The following is a 25,192-nucleotide window of genomic DNA, read 5'->3' on the forward strand; positions in this document are numbered from 1 at the left end:
ATACAATGAGTTTAAACAACATTAGCAATTATAAACACACACTTCCCGGTGTGCTATCTACAGACATGCTGGCACGCTGACATTTATCTCTCAGACGCGGCGGTGTCAGGATCTCCATAGTGACAAACAACTTTAATGATGTTGTTGAGCTCCGTTACTGTTAGGTCCACTCAAACTAATCGCACAACACCATCAGCGCTGTCTAGCCGGAACACGTGTCCCTGCAAACTTGCAAAGCATCCAGCTCTTTAAGCAACACTAGCGGATACCGGATCAGACTAACGTGCAGTTACAAACCATACTTGGCAAAAGATGCTGAAAACTACTGAAAGATGATTAAATGAAAACAGAAAAAAATTAATAAACCCATTATGACATGGGAGCATAGCAACACTGATCAAGTGACACAAGCAAACAGTAAAACCACTATTTGTTTGCAGATTTGTGTTACTATTTTTTAGGCGAAAGTAGGGCTCGGCGATTTATCGAATATACTCGATATATCGCGGGTTTGTCTCTGTGCGATATCGAAAATGACTATCGTGATATTCGAGTGTACGTTCTTAGGCAGTTGCTTTTAGCTGCGGACATTATACTACAGGCTTTTCTCACTCTTTCTTGTCTCAACTTCTCACAGAGACATAAAACAAGCGCACCTTCTTACATACGTCACATACTGTCGGGCGTGGCTAACGTTAGCTGTTGTCCTATCGAAGTGTTGCGAATGGTAATACGGGAGAAAGAAGGTGCGAATCTGGTAACAAATGAAGGAAGAATTAATTCTCAAGAAAAACAGCAAAGAGTCCATCGTCTGGTGGTGGTTTGGCTTCAAGCGGGAAGATGTTGAACAGACAACCGTTCTGCACAGAAAGTACACTTTAATTTAGAGTTTTGATATGTCATCCTAGTGACATCATGCACATAAGTACATGCATAGCTTGTTTTTAATTGTCTCTGCCAATTTGCACTTTCTGTTTTGGAAATTACATGAATGAATGTATATATTTGAATGAATGTATATATTTGTGAACGCTCTGACGTGGGAAAGGGGTAGGATTAAATAAGCTTTGCTTCTTCCTACTCTTTTTCGGACATGATGTATTGTAAAATGATATGAAATTGCCTGATGTATAATGTAGGTATGTCATGTTCGAAATAAACTAAGAAAGAAAGAAGAATGTTTGTGGCATTGCTTAATAACTGTTAAAAAAATACAGTATTGATGATTGACTTAGTTGTGATTTCCTTCTCTGCATGAAAGTTAAAAATTAGCATATATTAATGCAGCATGGACAAGAATACAATATCATACTGGTGTGATTATATGCATCAAGTGTTAATTCAAGGCTAAGGCAAATTATCGAGTTATATATCGTGTATTGTGACATGGCCTAAAAATATTGAGATATTAATAAAAGGTCATATCACCCATCCCTAGGAGAAAGGAACCTAGTATGCACTGTCTTGACTAAAGAAGCCTAATTCCCTGACAGCAGCAACACAGTACAACTATATCCAAAGTTGAATGACTCGACATCAGCACTTTGCTGACTTTTGACCTCACACCTATTTTGGGTCAAAATCTAAAGTATCCAGGAATGACAACACGTGGCATCATTCAAGCTTGCTTTCATAGACAGGATAGGCCTGATCTTCTAAAATGTTTGCGTCTGCTAAACTTGATAGTGTTCGCAAAGCTGATCTACTAAGGTCATGAGCGGAGGACTGCTTCTCTTGAGTGAGCAAAACAAAGAGCGCATTCATTTAGCATCCCTCTTCATGAATATGCAGGATAGAGTATATACTGATCATCAGAACGCCTACCCTACCAGGTAGAAAATATGCAAATATAATTATTCAGCATGTACAATGTAATTTGTTAAGCTGAAACTGTTCTGCGAGACCTATTTTGAATGTTTATTTAGCACATCTGCAAAGTACTTGCAAACTTACACAGTTACGCATACGGTGTGAGAAAGAAAGGGATTGCTCTGCAAAAACAACTGGACAGGATATCCTTCGCCATACATGTGTGTGAACTGTCAAAAAAAAATAAAAAAATTGGGCATCTATTCAGCAATATCATTTTATAATTTAATATGTGCTGGGTGATTTATGGCCTGATTAAAACTAATTCAACAGGTGCAGACTTTGGTCTCTGCAAGTGTTTGTTTGTTCTTTTAGGAAAAATATTATTATATCTTCTAAATGAAAATACTTACATTTGGTTAATTGCAGACACATGAATACACTGCGGTTTTGTGATGGTTCACCGCCTGCCCGCATAGCGCATCATCAGCGTACTTAAAATAGTTTCTGTTGTCATATATGTCTTACATAGTTCAACATTGCAAAATGCAGAGGCTGGAGAGCACAATAACATGGATGTGGAGGTAAATAAGTGTTTCCATGGGCTCATAATGACGGTAGAACAGGCAACAACCTCATTAAAATAAAGTGGTATGCACCAGTTATCAATTGGACACAGAGTTTTAATAGATCACACGCCCTCTAATAGTATATGCATATTTATAGTTTGCACACGCTGTTTAGATTAACAAAGCCCTGACTGCATTTAGTACAGCCCTCGAAAAAAGGCTAATAATATCACATTTGAAATGATATTGGACTCCACATTTTGGCAGTGCCCACAATTCAATGGACTCTTTGCCAAAGCAGAGCGAGGGAAGCAAGAAGCTGGCCATGGATTGGATACGGGACGATTTTAGTGGTTTAAACTTGAATCTATGTTCTTTTCTTTTCATAAACAGTGCCAATAATGTCTTTTTTTCAAAGCATTTTGCTATTTTTTCCCCCTGACAAACGACATGCTTCAGTCTAGAGAGATAGTTGTTCACATTTATAAACTCTGGCCTTTCGTTAGGTTTGCTTACCACTTGGGTACGTGCTCGGTGGTAGGGCTGGATAATGGGCAAACCCAGGGGCGTCACCCACTGGACGCTGTGACCCGTCTTGGAGATTAGCCTGGCGCTTTCTGTCAGCCAGTCCTGCGTCAGAAAAAGGTAGACATTCAAATAATTAAGATTAGACCTGTCAGACAAGTTAAAATAAATGTAAATATGTTCTAGCAATTAAAAGAAATCAAAAAAATATTCTACAAATTCAAAAGCCTTAACAATAAATACAACAATAACAATACATGTTATTTATACAGCTTTTGTATGAACTGCAAATAGTAATGCCAATAACACAATGTTAACGAACATTAGAAGTATTTAAAATACATATTTCTCTTATCCGCAAATAGGACCACGCAACAAAAAAAGAATAGTGTATACTCCTACAAGAATAAAGTAATATTACCGGTATTTGAAAAAAAACATGTAATATAAGATTAAAGCTGTATTTATATTAGAATTGCGTCATATACTTATGAGAATAAACCTCTAATATTAGGATTTCTTTTTTTACCTTGCATAATTGTACAATAATAATGTTGAAATTTTAACGAGTGAATGTTCAATACTTCCGGACTAGTCTCCAGATATTTGAAGTGACTATTGCTGTCAAGTTTAACACGTTAATGCATGCGATTAATCACAAATAATTATCACACCATTTATGTATCAATGCAGGTTAATCACACAATTTATTTTGAGCGCATATGCTCCTTTACTTTATCTGCAGATGGTTACCTGAAAGGCAGTGTGGGTTGTTACACGGTCAACGATCAGGTCGATGCATACAGTACGCCAGTACAAAGATGTTTCATATTAGTAGGTGTTATACAAATCTACAAACGCTGTTTCCATATGAGTTGGGAAATTGTGTTAGATGTAAATATAAACGGAATACAATGATTTTCAAATCCTTTTCAACCCATATTCAATTGAATGCACTACAAAGACAAGATATTTGATGTTCAAACTCATAAACTTTATTTTTTTTTTTTTGCAAATAATAATTAACTTAGAATTTCATGGCTGCAACACGTGCCAAAGTAGTTGGGAAAGGGCATGTTCACCACTGTGTTACATCACCTTTTCTTTTAACAACACTCAATAAACGTTTGGGAACTGAGGAAACTAATTGTTGAAACTTTGAAAGAGAAATTCTTCCCCATTCTTGTTTTATGTAGAGCTTAAGTCGTTCAATAGTCCGGGTTCTACGCTGTCGTATTTTACGCTTCATAATGCGCCACACATTTTCAATGGGAGACAGGTCTGGACTGCAGGCGGGCCAGGAAAGTACCCGCACTCATTTTTACAAAGCCACGCTATTGTAACACGTGCTGGATGTGGCTTGGCATTATCTTGCTGAAATAAGCAGGGGCGTCCATGAAAAAGACGGCGCTTAGATGGCAGCATATGTTGTTCCAAAACCTGTATGTACCTTTCAGCATTAATGGTGCCTTCACAGTTGTGTAAGTTACCCATGCCTTGGGCACTAATGCACCCCCTTACCATCACAGATGCTGGCTTTTAAACTTTGCGTCAATAAAAGTCTGATGGTTCACTCCCCTTTTGGTCCGGGTGACACAATATCGAATATTTCCAAAAACAATCTGAAATGTGGACTCGTCAAACCACAGAACACTTTTTCACTTTGCATCAGTCCATCTTAGATGATCTCGAACCCAGAGAAGCCGGCGGCATTTCTGGATGTTGTTGATAAATGGCTTTCGCCTTGCATAGTAGAGATTTAACTTGCACTTACAGATGTAGCGACAAACTGTATTTAGTGACAGTGGTTTTCTGAAGTGTTCCTGAGCCAATGTGGTGATATCCTTTAGAGATTGATGTTGGTTTTTGATACAGTGCCGTCTGAGGGATCGAAGGTCACGGTCATTCAATGTTGGTTTTCGGCCATACCGCTTACGTGGAGTGATTTCTCCAGATTCTCTAAACCTTTTGATGATATTATAGACTGTAGATGTTGAAATCCCTAAATTTCTTGCTATTGCACTTTGAGAAAAGTTGTTCTTAAACTGTTTGACTATTTGCTCACGCAGTTGTGGACAAAGGGGTGTACCTCGCCCCATCCTTTCTTGTGAAAGACTGAGCATTTTTGGGAAGCTGTTTTTATACCCAATCATGTCACCCACCTGTTCCCAATTAGCCCACACACCTGTGGGATGTTCCAAATAAGTGTTTGATGAGCATTCCTCAACTTTATCAATATTTATTGCCACCTTTCCCAACTTCTTTGTCACGTGTTGCTGGCATCAAATTCTAAAGTTAATGATTATTTGCAAAAAAAACAAAAACAATGTTTATCAGTTTGAACATCAATTATGTTGTCTTTGTAGCATATTCAACTGAATATGGGTTGAAAATGATGTGCAAATCATTGTATTCCGTTTATATTTACATCTAACACAATTTCCCAACTCATATGGAAACAGGGCACCTTTTTGGTGCAAGAAAATGTTGCTGGCTTTGTTAAGAAACAGGTGAGGAATTGCGGCAAATACTGCAAAGTGCTTTTTATAAAACTCCCAATTGAGCTTCAAGAATAAAAGCCAGAGTAATGCCACAAGTTCGTCCACATACGGCTGTAAGGAAGATGGATGAGGCCCCGTCTTCCCTGTTCACTTCTTATATCTTTGTCTGAGCCCGCAACAGTGACAAGGAGATAGCCGGGGAGTGACGGATGGACTAACTAGATAGTTAGAGACTGACTGATCAATGAGTGGATTGAAAAGAGGCGGTACAAGGAGTAGAGTGTGCTGAGAATAAATGGAAGTCTTCAATGAAGGAAAGAGGTCAGCAACGGGATTGATCGTATATATACAGGAAGTGTCAGGCTGTTGGCGCCACTGTGGCGCGGCAGTGAATTCTTTATCTCATACCAGGGCTGTCCCCACATGTTCCCTAAAGGAAGAGTGCTAGAGCGGAGGGCGCTCGGTCTATTAACGTGCCGGGCCCTGCTGTTCTTGTGAAGATAATGCACACAATGCCCCCGCCAGGTGAATATCCCGATGCTATAAATGGAACCTATGTGATGAATGTATGCCGTAGGCAGTTTTTCATCACCTTATGGTGCCAGGGTGTAGTCATTAATAAGTAGGAAAAATCTCTCTCTATACTGCGGGTTACTCATCACAAGTTGGCTATGGTGTATTGTGTGAACTACGATCAAATCTCAATTCCAATTACATTATATTGATTAGACCACAATGTATATCAGGCATTCGCCAATTGTTTATGATACCGTATAGGTTAAACAAAACAATTAGATGTCAATAATAAGGTAAGCTCAACTGTGTAATTTGCACTGCTGCCAAAAGTATGCTCCAGAATAATGTAAAGCCGCTGGGAGTTAATGCTGGACTTCCTAGCATGCCTTGCATTACTCTTGCAAACATATAGTCGTTACAGTGTAAAGCATATTTCAACGAGACCCAGAGGACCATGTACATCGTCCCACCCTGTCTAAAGGACTCTGTTATTGTCCCACTTCCGAAAAAAACTCCAGTTCACAGCCTGAATGATTACCGTCCAGTGGCACTTACACCAATCATTATGAAGTGCTTTGAAACTCTGGTTTGGGGGCACATCACCTCAAATCTGTCACTTGCATTGGACTCCCACCAGTTTGCGTACAGGGCAAACAGATCTACAGAGGATGCTATCGCAACAGCCCTCCACACTGCTCTGAGCCACCTAGAGCAGCAGGGAGCTATGCAAGGCTACTTTTTGTTGATTTTAGCTCTGCGTTCAACACCATCCTCCCCGATGACTGGTGCCCAAACTGACGAGGCTGGGACTGTCTTCCTCCATCTGCCACTGGATCCTGGACTTCCTGACAAATCACTCTCAGAGGGTGAGAGTAGGCTCTTACCTCTCAGCATTCATCAGCATCAGCACCGGCTCTCCCCAGGGCTGCGTGCTAAGCCCCCTACTCTACACCCTCTACACTCATGACTACACCCCTGCCCATGCCAGCAATACCACCATTAAATTTGCAGACGACACCACAGTAGTTGGACTCATTTCTGAGAGGGATGAGTCTGCCTACAGAAATGAAGTGGAGTGGCTGACTGGGTGGTGCAGGGAAAACAACCTGGTCCTTAACACCGCCAAGACGAAGGAGCTGATCATGGATTTTCGGAAGAAAAAAACAATAAACATCTAACCATCTAACCACATAAATGGGGACTAAGTGGAAAGGGTCTCTAACTTCAGGTTCCTGGGCATCCAGATCGAGGAAGACCTGTCGTGGAGTATGAACACCTCAGTGACTATCAAAAAGGCACAGCAAAGACTTTACTTTCTGAGACTCCTCAAAAAGAACAATCTGTCTCAAAAACTGCTTGTGTCCTTCTATCACTGCTCAATAGAGAGTGTGCTGACATACTGCATGTGTGTATGGTATGCCAGCTGCACGGTAGCAGAGAGAAATGCACTTCAGAGGGTCATAAAAACTGCCATGAAGATCACTGGCTGCTCTCTTACCTCCGTAGATGAACTGTAGAGTGCCAGGTGCCTCAAAAAGGCCTAAAACATCATAGAGGACCCATCTCACCCTGGACATAAACTTTTTGAACTTAAGTCCTCAGGCAGGAGATACAGGAAAATAAAATGCCGGAAAAAACGTTTCAAAAACACTTTTTTACCAGAGAGCAATAGTGTCGCTGAACACAAGATAACAATAATGACTGTGCATGTGAGCTGTATGCTTGGTATTTTTATGTATTTTTATCTATTTATCTATGTTCTTATGTTTTTATGTATGATTTTGCACTAAATTAGTTTGCATACAATTTTGTTGTACAATGACAATTAATATATATTCTATTCTATTGTATTTTGTCGATCCTGAGCTTGTTCTAAAAATTGCACACTTAGCAGTGAGTTACATCTAAAATTGTATTGTATTGTGTTGCAATTTCTTTTAATCACACTTGCATTGATGTATAGTTGAAAATGACAAAAAATTTTCAATACATATAAACTCTCTGACGAGTTGATCATGTAAAATATATTTGGGCTTTTATGTTGTTTGAAGAGGAGTGGCGTTATGTCCAACAGTTCCTAATAGCAGCGGCCCCTTTACACGCTGGCCAAAGTGCCTCCTGCACATGTCATAATACTGTCATGCCTAAACTAAAACTACCGGTAATATCAACTCAGTAATATTTAATACCTTGTACAAACATAGAAATTAAGATTTTATTTTTTAATTTGTGAAAATTTAACATGGTGATTTCGCACTAAATGTTGTAGAAAAACATGTAGATTTAATGTAAAATCCAACAATTGCAATTATTGATTAAAAAAAACTATTGCATGTTGAAACTGTTCTGTATATCTTGCCAGATGTTTCTTCAGAAAATTATCTAAAATTTGACAAAAACTACAGAAACAAGGACTGAATCAAATGTGGCATAAGTGACAGTATCCCTCTGCAAACACAAAGTTTTTTCTTTTACTTCATTTTTGCTTTCTTTAGTTTAGTATGTACCGGTTAATTTTTTTGTTATATTTTTTCAGCAGTTAGGACTAAGTTACTTAAGCTAATCTTTACAGTTAATAAAGGTTTTAAGATACATACAAACAAATTAATTTAGAAAAAATTGAAGGTCAACCAGCAGTATCAAAGCATTCAATTTTGTAGGTTTTTCTATAACTCTGCAACAAATCTACAAAAAATGTCATAAATGAATCAAAATGTTAAATTGTAACACCATTTTGGTCCATGATGTTACCTCAAGTCTTGGTATAACAAACAAAAACATATTAACATTATCCAAATAAAACTGACCTTTGTTTTGCACATAAAAACTACAGTTTCCTCAGGGTTCTCCGCTATTAAACAGTTGATGTCCACAAGATGCCCTTAGAGACTTTTTCCATCTCAATTATTTGTAGTTGCTAGGTAACAAAAAATATCTGCAGTCATTTACAAGCACTATTTATTTGTGTACTTAAGGTTAACTTACTAGGGAGTGAAAAGACACTGAACTTAGATCCCAACACTCTGTGGTGGCAACCCTTCAAAGTGAGTGCATAAACAAATGTGCTTTAATAACAGCCATGACAAGTTTCCTCTCTGTCTTTGTTGTGGAATGTTGATGTCCTAAGTCTTGCCTCTTCTAGCTGGAGAAGGGTTTCACTAACAAAACTGGCAGTGATCCAAATAGCTACACGGTCTTTGATTGACAATAGTCACGCTGAGTCCAGTTCGTGGTAGTTTATAAGGTTAAAACAAGATTACCGGAACCTTAAGAAGTAATATTGTAGTCTGGTTTAAGGGACGTGAGTTTATTGAATGGCAGTGAAGACTTCAATGAAGACTTTAGTGGAAAAACACCCACCTGAATCTCTCTGGTTCCTGTAAACATCTCCTTAAGGCCACTGAACACTTGACGAACCAGGTAATGAGACGCCTCCCACACATACATCTGAAATACACACATTGAATTGTAATATGACATATCATTTACTAAAAGTAACTGGTAAATAGGTAGTGCAGAATTCAGGCTAATATGAAACTGTGTTCTAATCTCCCATCGAGCATGCTGTCATCAGTCCAAAAATAATCCCAAATGAAGCAATTAGGGACTTGAAGCAAAAGTCACATACTGTAATAATATATGCACTGATCATGTGGTCATCTAGATCCTATCAGCACTTAGAATATCAGCCCTTTGTGTCCAGACATCCATTTGCCTCTAAAAATACTGCCACAGCATAGTATCACATATCTGTTGTCTGTACCCTCCAGATACAACCATACAAATATTATATTTCATCGCATTATGACTGGGAATACAGTAAGCTGCTGTCTTGTGCATCACTGGTGTCAAGGTGAAAGCGACTGGACTGTCTTTGGGTGCATGACCTAACGTGATGAAATTACAGTCAGATACTGTCATCTGAGAGATAAATATGTGCACACGTATGCAAAAGGCAGCAGGCTAAAGGAGAAGGTAGAAAGGGCTTCATACCTTCCAGAGACTATACATGCCATATGAAGTGCCCCATATACAGCGGAGGAGATCCTGTGCTATAAATAAACTCAAGTGCAGCATGCGGGGAAAACCCCACCTTCCTCCTTCGCTGGATGCTGTACCTTAGGGAACTCATCAATCTCCTTCAGCCGCTTCTCGATCTGAAGCCTTCCCCCGTAACGCGTGACCCCGTACACCACGGTCATCACTGTCTGTTTGACCACCTTCCTACTGATGAAACCCTCCAGGATCTGGGCGATCTTTAGGCCATTCTCAGCATCCCGGGCTCGGAACTCCTCCACCTTCAACACAATAGGATGCTAGGTAAAAACATAATCACTGCCTGATGTGCCACATGTACAATACATAATTCACATGTATCATCTTCGCAAGGGACAATACTATACAAAAAAAACAATACTTGAATATGCTTTAAAGTAGTCATTGTACAGCTTGTAATGCAGTACAGATTTACTATCTACTGTATTTTTGGGACTATAGGTAGCAGTTTTTTTCATAATTTGGCCGGGGGTGCGACTTATACTCAGGAGCAACTTATGTGTGAAATTATTAACACATTACCGTAAAATATCAAATAATATTATTTAGCTCATTCACGTAAGAGACTAGACGTATAAGATTTCATCGGATTAAGCAATTAGGAGTGACAGATTGTTTGGTAAACGTATAGCATGTTCTATATGTTGTAGCTATTTGAATTACTCTTATGTTAACATACCAGGCACCTTCTCTGTTGGTTATTATGCGTCATTCGGTCTGTTGTTCACTATTTTCTTTATTTTTTCTAATTGCCTTTCAAAAGTCTATTCTTGGTGTTGGGTTTAATCAAATACATTTCCCCAAAAAATGCGACTTAAACTCCAGTGCGACTTATATATGTTTTTTTCCTTCTTTATTATGCATTTTCCGCAGGTGCGACTTATACTCCGGAGCGACTTATACTCCGAAAATTGCGGTGCTTAAAATGACGAAACACAGTCATTGTTGACAAAATAGCCACCAACTACACAGGTGAGCACGAATATGATTGCTTCGACAGTACAGCATAATGGTGATAGCGGCATGATACGTGACTGTTCGAATGCCGCTGGCGCTGTGGAACCGTGGTTCTGTGAGGGGAAAATGAATTCTAACACGTGTAGTGTAAGATAACAATTGTGCTCACACTAACTATTGACACTCTGGATAACATGTGTCTACCTGTCAACATTTTTATTTGAAAATAGGGATAATGGTCCACAAAATAATGTAATACTGTCCTGTCCTTGGGATATGAACGGGTTACATTTCTAGAAAGTGATATACTGTAAGTAAACTTTTACAGTGTTGGTCAGATCGTATAGCTATCTAAAATATACATAAAGTAACTCTCAAGTCTCTCAACTTGTACACAGAACACATGAAGGACATTCAAATTTAATTAAATAATAAAATGAGAGAACAACTTCTTATGAGAGCTACTTTTCTGAGATGATTATTTATATCCAACTTTGTCTCTCTCACTGTCACGTCACACATTACATAAATATTACAGCGCTTCAAAGTCAACCACACAGGTGTCACAATAAAAACGCTGCGTGCTACATCCTGCCCGAATGCATTGGAATACTGGCAAATAACAATATTATTATTTATAAGACATACAAAAATAATAATGAAATAAGAGGGCTTACAGTTACACTTTTATTCCTCTGGTTGATATGCAGTTGTGTCTACTCTCTTTAATCCCTTTGTCTTTCAGGCGTCCGTGCCAACCTTTTTAAAATATTGACCCAGGCTAGTCAGAAAGAATAACCTCCTCTTCTCCTCCCAGATCTTGTAACAGCACGGAATCAATGACCACTCAAGCATTTATGAAGATGAATACCAGTGTTGTAAAGTAACAAAGTACATACAGTATGCTGCGCTACTGTATTTAAGTATAACATTTACATATCTTTTCTTTATTCTATTACTCATATTTCTCACAACTTTATCTGTTCCAACATAAAATGGATACTTTTACTCTGATACATTTCCCTGAACCACAATCATAACTCATTACTCCAAAATAAAAGTTGAGTTGGTGATGGTATGCCTGTTTGTTGACATAGCCACGCTAATCACAAAGAAGAAGATGCCCTGCTTATAACTATGATATTGGTTGATATGCAAATTTGGGTATTGAGATTGGATCAGGTTTAAAAAAATGTGGAATAGTGCAGCCCAAGTGATAATACACATTGTTTAAATACTTTTGCTTTTGAAACTTTAGTACAATAAATATAAATGGGTTGTACTTGTATAGCGCTTTTCTACCTTCAAGGTACTCAAAGCGCTTTGACATTACTTCCACATTTACCCATTCACACACACATTCACACACTGATGGAGGGAGCTGCCATGCAAGGCGCCAACCAGCACCCATCAGGTGCAAGGGTGAAGTGTCTTGCTCAGGACACAACGGACGTGATGAGGTTGGTACTAGGTGGGAATTGAACCAGGGACCCTCGGGTTGCGCACGGCCACTCTCCCACTGCCCCACGCCGTCAAAAACTTGTCAAAAACTTTGAGTCTTTTACTTAAATAATATTGTAAAACATTGTTTATCTTCTCAGAGCTTTTAATTTTGACTGCCATGACACACAGCTACTTTGTGGAGACATAAAGTCTACCTGTAGTTGTAAAACTGCTGGCGCTGTCTGACTTGATGTAGTGAGCAGCGGCAGCCTGTCACACACAACTGTCACTTTCCTCCGCAGGCTGTAACTAAAAGCAAATCTTTTTTGTTAAAGGCCCATTAATCTGGTCACTACAGTGTGCAAATATATTAAAAGTGTAATCAACCTAACATTTCACAACCCTCCTGAAGTAAGACACCTCTCAGAGGCAGGATGTGTTATGCCAATGGTTTCCAGGTGTTACCAAGTGGACTGACTCTAAAGCAGGGGTCACCAACGCGGTGCCCGCGGGCACCCGGTCGCCCGTAAGGACCAGATGAGTCGGCCGCTGGCCTGTTCTAAAAATAGCTCAAATAGCAGCACTTACCAGTGAGCTGCCTCTATTTTTTAGATTTTATTTATTTACTAGCAAGCCGGTCTCGCTTTGCTCGACATTTTTAATTCTAAGAGAGACAAAACTCAAATAGAATTTGTTTAAATAAATTAATTTATCTTTTTACTTTGCTTCTTATAGCTTTCAGAAAGACAATTTTAGAGAAAAAATACAACCTTAAAAACGATTTTAGGATTTTTAAACACATATACACTTTTACCTTTTAAATTCCTTCCTCTTCTTTCCTGACAATTTAAATCAATGTTCAAGTAAATATTTTTTTTTTTTATTATGAAGAATAATAAATACATTTTAATTACATTTTTCATTTTAGCTTCTGTTTTTTCGACGAAGACTATTTGTGAAATATTTCTTCAAACTTATGATTTAAATTCAAAAAAATTATTCTGGCATATCTAGAAAATCTGTAGAATCAAATTTAAATCTTATTTTAAAGTCGTTTGAATTTCTTTTCAAATATTTGTTCTGGAAAATCTAGAAGAAATAATGATTTGTCTTTGTTAGAAATTTAGCTTGGTCCAATTTGTTTTATATTCTAACAGAGTGCAGATTGGAATTTAACCTATTTAAAACATGTCATCAAAATTCTAAAATTAATCTTAATCAGGAAAAATTACTATTGATGTTCTCTAAATTATTTTTTTAATTTTTTCAAAAAGATCCGAATTAGCTAGTATTTCTCGGAATGACAGATAGAAATACCCATTTTTTTTAATTTATTTATCTGTTTCTATATATATTTATTGTGAGAAATCATTAAGACGATCAGTGTTTCCACAAAGATAAATATCATTGATTATTAATAATAACATAAAGTTAAAGGTAAATTGAGCAAATTAATTATTTCTGGCAATTTATTTAAGTGTGTATCAAACTGGTAGCCCTTCGCATTAATCAGTACCCAAGAAGTAGCTCTTGGTTTCAAAAAGGTTGGTGACCCCTGCTCTAAAGTATATCCCAGTTTAATTTTTATAGGATTTGTCCCATGAGAAAACATAGGGTCTAAGATCTAAACACCACACACTAAACAGCGTGTGCAATCTATAAAATAGCATGTACTATTAGGGAACATGTTGCGTGCGATATACTAACACTGTACAATTGACAAGTTGTGCAGACCGCCTTATTTAAATGAGGATTTTGCGTGTACTATACAAGGCATCATCACCGAAACACTCATTTACTGCACATTCATGTTATGCTCCTACCTGTAGCGTTTTGTTATGTTTTCAAACATGCAGAAGACATGGAGGCTATTACTTTTTATGGGCATTTAGAAGCATCTACATCTACAATGAAACCACTTTTCTTTTTTTATAAAAAATATTTACTTAAGGAAGGTTATTTGCATTGCATCCAATCATTATTTTAAAAATGTTTTTTAATAATATATGTTCTATATGAAAAAAACGAATGCCATTAAAAAATACTAAAGGACACAGAAAAGCATCAACTGAATTTGTTTTAATCAGTCCTTTAAGTTCTCTGGCAGTCATAAAATTACAAAATGATGTTCCTGAATAGCCAATACGTCTAATATTTTTTGTCCTAAGCAACACTTCAATCTTGCTCCTGATGGGTGCTGGTTAGCGCCTTGCATGGCAGCTGCCTCCATCAGTGTGTGAATGGGTAAATGTGGAAGTAGTGTCAAAGCGCTTTGAGTACCAATTGAAGGTAGAAAAGCGCTATACAACTACAACCCATTTATCATTTATCTCAGACCGTCAAAAATGTTGCCACACACATGCAGGACAGAGGACTTTCGTCTGTCCATCGTCTATGCAGCGCGAGAACTGATCCTGCAGCTGTGTGTGGAACTGTCAGTGTGCGCATCCTTCTCACAGGTGCTAAATAAAACGTTAAATAGTGCTTGCAAAGCGCTGATGAGTGTTGAGGAATCACATTGTGTGTGCCAAATAATTCTATTTGCATATTCTCCTCCCAGTATTGTGGGTGTTCTGATGATTAGCATATATTTAGGATATTATTGAAGAAAGAGACACTAAATGGATTGCAAGCCTTATTCTGTTCACTTAAAGGCCTACTGAAATGAGATTTTCTTATTTAAACGGGGATAGCAGGTCCATTCTATGTGTCATAATTGAATATTTCGGGATATTGCCATATTTTTGCTGAAAGGATTTAGTAGAGAACATCCACGATAAAGTTCGCAACTTTCGGTGCTAAGAAAAAAGCCTTGCCTCTACCGGAAGTCGCAGACGATGACGTCACATGTTGATGGCCCTCACATATTCACATTGATTTTATTGGGAGCCTCCAACAAAAAGTGCTATTCGGACCGAGAAAACGACAATTTCCCCATTAATGTGAGCGAGGATGAAAGATTCGTGTTTGAGGATATTGATAGCGACGGACTAGAAAAAAAAATGAATAAAAAAAAAAAAATGAACGCGATTGCATTGGAACGAATTCTGATGTTTTTAGACACATTTACTAGGATAATTATGGGACATCCCTTATCTTTCTATTGTGTTGTTAGTGTTTTAGTGAGTTTAACAGTACCTGATAGTCGGAGGGGTGTGTCCACGGGTGTGTTGAAGCGCAGTGTCTCAGGAAAGTCGACGGCAGCTTTATGGGTGGCACAAGCTCAGCTGATATCCGGTAAGAAGCGACTTTTTACCACAATTTTCTCACCGAAACCTGCTGGTTGACATTCGGTTGGGATCCATGCTCGCTGTGATCCATAGTAAAGTTTCACCTCTGTGAATTTTAAACAAGGAATCACCGTGTGTTTGTGTGGCTAAAGGCTAAAGCTTCCCAACTCCATCTTTCTACTTTGACTTCTCCAATATTAATTGAACAAATTGCAAAGGATTCAGCAACACGGATGTCCAAAATACTGTGTAATTATGCCGTTAAAGCAGACAACTTTTAGCTGTGTGTGTGCGCAGTGCTCATATTCCCTAACAGCCCATGACGTCAAGCGTACACGTCATCATTACGCGACGTTTTCAAGAAAAAACTCCCGGGAAATTTTAAATTGCAATTTAGTTAACTAAAAAGGCCGTATTGGCATGTGTTGCAATGTTAATATTTCATCATTGATATATAAACTATCAGACTGCGTGGTGGGTAGTAGTGGGTTTCAGTAGGGCTTTAACAGACCTTTAATAGATCAGCTTTGCGTGTCCTATCAAGTTTGCTCGTCTTTTAGTACATGTGAACCTTTTGTAAATCATGCCCAAACTGTATTGTAACAAAATGGTGGTTGGAATGGAAAGAGTTTACTGTATTGACTTTACCTAATGTTGTGAGCCATGGTTTGTGTATGTACGGTATGGGCTGACCTGCTGTGCTACTCCACTGTACACGTCCTGCGGTACGTCGCAAGGCACAAGGTTGACCGACGTGGCGCCGATAATGTCTCGACCGAGGGCGGCGTAGTGCTGGAGACCGTTGCAGGAGCCATCCTAGAGAGAAAGAAGAAGGGTGCAAGGAGATAAAAGCAGCAATGTGGTTGAAAGGAGACATGGGTGGCAGAGGGGAGCAAGGCAATTAAAAGAATGTGCGATGTGTCACGAAGATAAATAAATAAGAGGAGCAGCAAAACCAAGAAATGGTCAAAGTTGTTTACTCAGTTTTCAACAAAATGAAAAAATACTTTACAATAATAAAGTATACAGCATCTGACTTAAATTTATGACAATGTCATTAGGCTAAAATCTAGACTGGATGGTGCATAAATCAGCGTGATAGAACGACCCCTCAAGACAATTAACAGAGGACCAGCTTTTCATTTATTATTCTAATCACTTTAATTAATTCATAGTAATCCTCCGTAGAACATGAAGCACTGAGTGAGCGTTCTCAATGAGACCGTGTGTACATACAGTAGCATGAATATTGCTGCAACGCTTGTGGTCATGTTGCTGTCCTGACTGCAAAATACATCACATTTCCTTCAGGCTACTCATGTTCCATAGTATATATATATATATATATATATATATATATATATATATATATATATATATATATATATATATATATATATATATATATATATACTATGGAACTAGTAAAGCTATATATATATATATATATATATATATATATATATATATATATATATACATACATATACACCAAAAGCGCCATATTGCAGTGAAACTCGCCAAGGGACATGTAACCAAATATTATCATTGCTGTATGTATACTTTTGACCCAGCAGATTTGGTCACATTTTCAGTAGACCCATAATAAATTAATCAAAGAACCAAACTTCATTAATGTTTTTTGTGACCAACAAGTATGTGCTCCAATCACTCTATCACAAAAAAATTAAAGTTTTAGAAAATATTGGAAACTCAAGACAGCCATGAAATTATGTATTTACAACGGCATGGCGCAGAGGAAGAGTGGCCGTGCGCAACCCGAGGGTCCCTGGTTCAATCCCTACCTAGTACCAACCTCGTCAAGTCCATTGTGTCCTTGAGCAAGACACTTTACCCTTGCTCCTGATGGGTGCTGGTTAGCGCCTTGCATGGCAGCTCCCTCCATCAGTGTGTGAATGTGTGTGTGAATGGGTGAATGTGGAAGTAGTGTCAAAGCGCTTTGAGCACCTTAAAGGTAGAAAAGCGCTATACAAGTACAACCCATTTATCATTTACAAGTGTATGTAAAGTTTTGACCACGTCTGTATGGCAATCACATCCTTTTTGGCAAAATCAGCTGATACTGATAGGTGGCTAATCGATCGGCACATTCCCAATTTCAATTATATTATTTAATATTATACCTTTTTTCACATTTTACATTTTCTATTGTTATTATTATTATTTTATTTTACAAATTATTTCAACTTTTAAGTATAATTTTATTTGGCAACAAAAAAAAAAACAATAAAAATGGTTCAAGATGGTTCAGGTGGTCTTTGGATTTAACAATAACCCGGTAAAAGTTCAGTTTAGACCCATGAATGGCAATGCAATTCAATATTAGTCGCTATTAACTGGATTCATGACCGTGCACTTGTAAAAGTTAATTACTGCATAAGCTGCCTATTCATCGTGCGACTGACAATGACATATAGTATTACACTTAATCTACAAATAACACTCAAGAAGGTAAAAAAGTACAAGAACATGAGCAACAACATAACAGTTAAAGTACATATGCCATTCCCACTAATTAAGATCATTGAATAGACCCATTTAAGGATATTTATTGAACATTAATGGTACCTGCTGCACAGGGAAATGAGAGATGAACTGCGCAGGGTCTGGAGATCTCACGGCTTTGGCGATCTCCATGCAGCAGGCAAGCGTTTGCCATAGCTCATCTGCATTCATCCACCATTTCTTGCCCTGAGAAGACAAACACAAGCACACAGCGTGTTACCCTGCATATCCTGCATTCTAAACAATAAAAAGTTAGTTAGTTCTGTTATTAATTTTTCATTTGATCAAAAGTGGAACCTCATAATAAAAAATTGTAAGCGTTTACAGTTTGGTATCAATTTGCAGAAAACAGCTTTGAGGTCAAAGAACAATTATATACAATATGATGGACTAATAGTGCAGTGGTTCACTATTTTTTACACTTGTGTGACAGTCAATTTTCATTATGTTCTGTGACGCAACTGTTAATATGCCGTCCTCATTCATCAGAGTTAACTTTGTTTCACTGTTTAAATACAGTACTACAGTGCTAAAGTTAGTTTTACATTTGTATAGTAATAATAGTGTTTAGAGTAATGTTCTGAGACAATTTGTAAAGCTTCTCACTCCACACTCCATTAACGTTCAGAATGATTACCGTATTTTTCGGACTATAAATCGTAGTTTTTTTCATAGTTTGGCCGGGGGTGCGACTTATACTCAGGAGCGATTTATGTGTGAAATTATTAACACATTACCGTAAAATATCAAATAATATTATTTAGCTCATTCACGTAAGAGACTAGACGTATAAGATTTCATCGGATTTAGCAATTCGGAGTGACAGATTGTTTGGTAAACGTATAGCATGTTCTATATGTTATAGTTATTTGAATGACTCTTACCATGATATGTTACGTTAACATACCAAGCACCTTCTCAGTTGGTTATTTATGCGTCATAAAACGTACACTTATTCAGCCTGTTGTTCACTATTCTTTATTTATTTGAAATTGCCTTTCAAATGTCTATTTTTGGTGTTGTGTTTTATCAAATACATTTCCCCCAAAAATGCGACTTCTACTCCAGTGCGATTTATTTATGTTTTTTTCCTTCTTAATTATGTATTTTCGGCAAGTGCGACTTATACTCCGAAAAATATGGTAACTTATTTTGACCCCTGTGTGGAAGTTAATATTCTTATGTGTTTGCTTGAACCTAAATCACTAAAGGATTCTGATGGTGGCAGTTAGACCCTAGATTATTTCTGTTAATTAAATCCTGTGGGGTTCCACTGTATTCTGGAGTCTTTGAAAAAAGGTCATGCAGCAGTATGCATTATTTGAGGGATTAAAAAGCACACAAATACTCTGCAAACAGTGCCATCAATTATAAATAATAATAAAAATAGACAAACATTCAAGGGGTTGTCAGCAGAGTCTAGTATGTCCTCCATGATAGAGTTGGCATACTCCAGCCTTCCTTGCAGCGAGCTCTTCTTCTTTAACCCTGTCAGATTGACTAAGTGGATCTTGAGCCAGTCCAGACCCTTTGGTCCGAGTGGCTTCCCCTCTGCAAACAGCAGCACAGACCGGGTCACATCGTTTCCAAGGTGATTAAAGTACGGAGGAACCGGGTAAGTGCGTCCACGGAAATCCATGTTATGCGGGAACCAGAAGACCTCGTCTCTAATGTGGTTTGCGATGGATAGTTTATATAGAGCGTCCATGCGCAAGCTGTGCATTTCCCTGCATTTTTTTCTGGCATTGACCACTTCCCTTTTCAAGTGGGCCTTCTCGCTGACAGTGTACGAGGCGTCCCGGGGGTTGAAGTGGGTTACTTTGGGGGCTTCTGACAGAGGAGGAGGGATGTCTAACTTGTCGTTACCCCGATCATTAAAGATGGAGATGATTATGTCCAAGAGAGGTTTGTTAATCTTCCAGGCGCAGTTACCCAGCTGGTTAAGGGAGTCCAGAACCGCATGGAGGTTCTGGCAACGCTCCAGCAACTCGTAATGCTGGGTCGCCCCGTCAATCGTGCGCATCAGCTTGGTGGGTGTCATCAGATAAGCACCTAACCGGGCCGAGGTCCAGGGCACGGGAGGGCAGCGCATGGGCATTACGAAGGAGTCAAAGGTCAAATGAGTCTCTGTGGCTTCTTGTTGCATCTGGGTCAGAATGGGGTGGGGCTTAATGAAGCCAACCTAGGGGGAAAATACAAGTTTAATACATTTTGCGACAGTCGAATCAACTACAGTAGGTCCTCTATTGTACAAAAATGTACTGATATGTGTGCTTAAAGCCTGTGTATGACCATCAAACACAGACACGTTACCACTTCTGTTCTGAAAGCTACCCTAGATGTGCCAGCCTGTACATACATCCACCGCTGCAGGGGGGGAAAGCCTTAGCTACACATCTTAATATTAAGCCTGGAGCCACAATATCTCCATATCACACACTAAACCATGTTGTAGTTTTTAGCGCTTCCATATTGAATCTGCCAGATATAAGTTTGAACTATACGCCCACTTTATTACGAAAGGCAACAGCGGAGGATGCATGTGCATGTACGAGCCAGTCTGCCCCGCAACGAGAGGATAGAGAAAAATAAGGAACTTATTGACTCCAATGGCACACAAATCTCTGAATAAATCTCTAACATACGGTAGAGATTGGATATATTCGCTAACGTCTCTGATTGGAAAAACGTCACAAATGGGGCAAAATCCAAACAGCTCATTTGGAGGAAGTATGGAGAAAGGCAAGATTGTTTTATAAATATCCCTGCAATGGTTTTGTTTCAAATGTTTCTGACTTATGGACAAAAACAGGTACCAACAGGTAAGAAAAGTTGGTTTCTCATAATAGACCCCCTTTAAGTAAAATAAATGTCAGGTACTTAAAGGGGAACTGCACTTTTTTTAGAATTTTGCCTATCATTTACAATCATTATAAAAGACTTGATGACGGACGGATTTTTTTTTTATTGCATTAAAAATTCGTAAATAAAAGTCTGCTTACAGCAGAGCCAATGGGTATTACTATTCCGCCCATAAAATCAGGTAAATAACCATTAAAAAAGCGCCAACACTACTCAATTTACATTTTGTGACTTGAATATTAACCAAGTAGTAGTGATATTGTTATTATTAGCGCTAACATGGACAAATGGCGCCGATATTCGCCTCGGTCGCAGTGATCACTTCCGTGTCTCTGGAGGGGCGTGGCCTGCGGGCCTGCAGCAAAGCTGGGTGTGCCAGGACCGGCTTCGAAATCAGCGACAGGTGCGTAGACGACCCACCTGGGCCTTGTTATTTAGTCATTACTTATTGTGTAATGCAGTGTAAGCTCAGATTTATCCGAGAGCCAGATGCAGTCATCAAAATAGCCATAGGTTCCCTACCCCTGAACTAGATACTCAAAGCGCTCACAGAGAAGTGAGAACCTAACATTCATTCACTCCACATTCACACATTGGTGGTGGCAGGGTACATTTGTAGCCACAACTGCCCTGGGGTAGACGGAAGGAAGAATTGAATACATCCAGCATTAAGGCTAGAGTTTGGGCAATACAATTTAATACACTTTTGTGAGAACTCAGATGTATTATAGGACCTTTAAAAGTATCGACCAAAGAAATCGACCAATAAAACATGTTTTGTAATGATTTACATTAGCAATTAAAAGGCTGGTGTGTTGAATTACAAGCAAACACCTCTTTCCATAGCAAACAATACACAATAGTTTTGAAGAAAGGGTTACTGTGTTATATAAATACAGCATGAGACCTAAAGAGAAGCTTCATGGAGAAATACAGCAACCTGAAAGCAAGAATAAATAAGCCCAGCATTGCTTTGCACGACATGCTGTGTGATAAAGTCATTAGGAAGCTCCCCTGATGAGCTCACCTCCACAGAGAGAAAGAGCAAAGAGTTGAGGGAGAGGAGTCACAGCAAAGGCAGGGATATGGCAAGAACGCTCTAGTAAATCTCAAGGTGAAAGTTCTGTTATCACTCAAGTTAAATGACATCAATTCCCCCAACTTTTCTCTTTCCCTTAGACATGGTCACTCATCGGCTGCGGAGTACGGTGGCAGCCAATCAGCGAGCCAATTAAAAGGCATGCTTAAAAAAAGGGATTAGCCTGGATTCTTTTCATCGCACTCCACCGTTCTCTAAGCCCGAATCGCGCGGGAGGGAAAGCGTTTTTATAATTTGCCCTCACGGGAGCGCTGCCCTGGTTCAGAGGATACAGAAGGTGACAGAAAAAGCCATGGGTAAGTGTTTTTAGATGTTTTCAATCATCATTAATCTGTGAAAACGTCAATCTCATATTCACGGTATTGGCATTATAATCAATTCTGTCAATTGTGTTGAGGAAAAATGCGAGTGCAGTACTCGGGTCCAACCAGCAGAAGACTACTAGTTGGCTGTAAAAAGAGTTTGAACTACATCCATGCGAAACTCATCTACAGCAAAACTCCTTATTGCATTATTCTAACACTCGAAGGAAACAGGAATTCTGAAAATTTTGAGGGATTATCCAAAGCGATTAAAAACTGTGATCGATTATGTGTTACGGTTGTTCATCAAGGATATGACGTCAAAGGCACACTTTTAATCCTTTAAATACTCACGCTTTTATTGAGAATGCTTACAAAAAAGTTATTCAATATATTTTGTACTATTCTGAAGTGTTCAAATATCAACCCATAAATTCAAATTTCACATAATTACCTTATAGTGGAATACGTAAATGAGCAAGTAGAGCAAAATAAAATGACAGCAGTGTGCCGTTTTAGTCCAGTAGAGATGAGATCATCACAACAAGCTGGAGTTATTATTGCTACTCTTCCTATTAAACTTGTATTTTTCTTAAATAAACACTGTCAACAAGGAATGCCCAAAATGTGGGCCAAAGGCCTTTTTTTTTAAGTGGCCAACGGCTTGTTGTAAGAATAAAATTGGTTATTAAAAGATGTACTATTATTTTCTTCTATAATACAGTTTATACAGTATATTGTCCAATGCTGAAATGATGTGTGCATCTTTAACACATACATTATGTTTTACATTTATTTCCCTTACTGTACTGTAAATGAAAAGAAACAATTGTTCTTCATGTCTATGTACTTTTTTGCCAGTCTCAATGTGAAATGGGTCTTAAATTAGATTTATTATGGTCTAGAAGAGTCTTAAAAACCTGAGCTACAAAATAAATAACAGGTTACAAAGTTTACAAGTACCGTATTTTTCGGAGTATAAGTCGCACCTGCCGAAAATGCATAATAAAGAAGGAAAAAACATATATAAGTCGCACTGAAGTATAAGTCGTATTTTTGGGGGAAATTTACTTGATAAAACCCAACACCAAGAATAGACATTTAAAAGGCAATTTAAAATAAATAAAGAATAGTGAACAATAGGCTGAATAAGTGTACGTTATATGACGCATGAATAACCAACTGAGAAAGTGCCTGGTATGTTAACGTAACATATTAGGGTAAGAGTCATTCAAATAACTATAACATATAGAACATGCTATACGTTAACCAAACAATCTGTCACTCCTAATTGCTAAATTCGATGAAATCTTATACGTCTAGTCTCTTACGTGAATGAGCTAAATAATATTATTTGATATTTTACGGTAATGTGTTAATAATTTCACACATAAGTCGCTCCTGGGTATAAGTCACACCCCCGGCCAAACTATGAAAAAAACTGTGACTTATAGACCTAAAAATACAGTGTATCGGATTTCGGTATAGGCTAATAATCAAGGGCAACGGAAGTGAAAAAGTTGGGAAACCCCCCTTATTTTGCAACCATTTCAAAATGGGTCAGGCATCAAGTTTGGCAACATATTCAAAAATATGTCAGTATTGTACTATTTTTAGTAGTATGTTACAGTGCATTAGTTTGAGTGAAAGCATACAAAATTCTGCTGAAAACAGGCTCTTGGTTGAGACGTTCATACATACATACATACACAACATACATTCATTACATACAATTACCTGTCGGGTGCTGCGAAAGGTGTACATGTGGTAAAGGATGGGGATTCGCTTACTGACGTGGGCCGGGTTCAGGATGTCGCTATTGATTTTTAAGGTCTTGACCATTAAGTCCAACATGTACGTTCCCAGCTCCAGAATGACCGTTTGTGGCCAGCTGGATTCACAGCCATGCAGTGTGGGCCCGGAAGGGTATTCAGCCTCCAGCTTGCTCCACTGCTCCCTGGGAAGAACGTTGAACACCTGGTCGGAGGGGTCAATAACAGTCCTGGATTAAAATAATGTCATTAATGTTAATATTACATATACTATTATATTTCAGTTGCATGGTTTCATTGCTTCAAAATATAAAAGCTTAAATAATAAAAACAAATAGTTTTGACGCTCCAAATTAAGTCCTTGATTTAATTAATTGTTGAGTCTTCTGTAGTCTACCCAGTGTACGGTTTACTAATTAGTCCCGTGTCAAAATACATTAGCATGGTTGAAAGCAACCCCTGACATAGTTTTTTTTTTATTAACTCCAATTGATGGCCGTAGCTGCATTTGAATTATTATGCGTGATCAGCATCCAGCAGTTTTATCTACCTCTGCATGAGTTATTAAATATTTTTCTCACTACTCAGCTGTTGGCATGAAACTCATGCGTATTACACTTTCTGTAATGTGGTTTACAATGAACTCATTTTCAATTCAATTCCACTTTCTCATGCAGAACAAATCATGATTTAAGTTAAACACGACGAGTTGAGTTTATACCTATTTTGGTTTCACCCCCGTGCGTCGGTAAGGTTGGCGGGGTTGGGGGTGCGGGGGTGTAAAATATATTCAGGAATTGTCATGGATACAAAGGATTCTGGGTATTTGTTGTGTTGCGTTTATGTTGTCTTACTGTGAGGATGTTCTCCCGAAATGTGTTTGTCAATCTTGTTGGGTGTGGCTTCACAGCGTAGCGCATATTAGTAAGTGTTAAAGTTGTTTATATCACAACCATCAGTGTACTCTGTATCACCCAGTATGCCTTTCAATCTTGAATGTGTAATTGCGGAAGCTGCACATAACA

At 38.3% G+C, this 25,192-nt stretch overlaps 1 protein-coding gene and 1 long non-coding RNA gene across 4 annotated transcripts in view; one reads left to right on the top strand and one right to left on the bottom strand.

Annotated features, from left to right (window-relative positions):
• Positions 1-25,192, bottom strand: part of polrmt (polymerase (RNA) mitochondrial (DNA directed)) — an 88,205-nt gene that overhangs the window by 42,906 nt on the left and 20,107 nt on the right. Inside the window, exons 9-15 of one of the 2 annotated variants that reach the window (XM_061887929.1) lie at positions 24,133-24,372; positions 19,529-20,314; positions 18,196-18,318; positions 16,300-16,422; positions 10,039-10,218; positions 9,281-9,367; positions 2,895-3,008 (exon numbers count right to left, since the gene is read on the bottom strand). In XM_061887929.1, coding sequence (XP_061743913.1) covers positions 2,895-3,008; positions 9,281-9,367; positions 10,039-10,218; positions 16,300-16,422; positions 18,196-18,318; positions 19,529-20,314; positions 24,133-24,372 — 1,653 coding nt within the window. Of the gene's footprint in view, positions 1-2,894; positions 3,009-9,280; positions 9,368-10,038; positions 10,219-15,604; positions 15,713-16,299; positions 16,423-18,195; positions 18,319-19,528; positions 20,315-24,132; positions 24,373-25,192 lie in introns of those variants that run through there. The other variant, XM_061887930.1, reaches the window with a different exon arrangement.
• LOC133543390 (uncharacterized) overlaps positions 9,102-25,192 on the top strand; it is a 33,380-nt gene continuing 17,289 nt past the window's right edge. For both annotated transcript variants that reach the window (XR_009804369.1, XR_009804370.1), the window contains exon 1: positions 9,102-9,340. This is a non-coding gene — a long non-coding RNA (uncharacterized LOC133543390). The remainder of the gene's footprint in view (positions 9,341-25,192) is intronic.

The sequence above is a fragment of the Nerophis ophidion genome, linkage group LG26 (genome assembly GCF_033978795.1).
Source record: "Nerophis ophidion isolate RoL-2023_Sa linkage group LG26, RoL_Noph_v1.0, whole genome shotgun sequence".
Taxonomy (NCBI): Eukaryota; Metazoa; Chordata; class Actinopteri; order Syngnathiformes; family Syngnathidae; genus Nerophis; species Nerophis ophidion.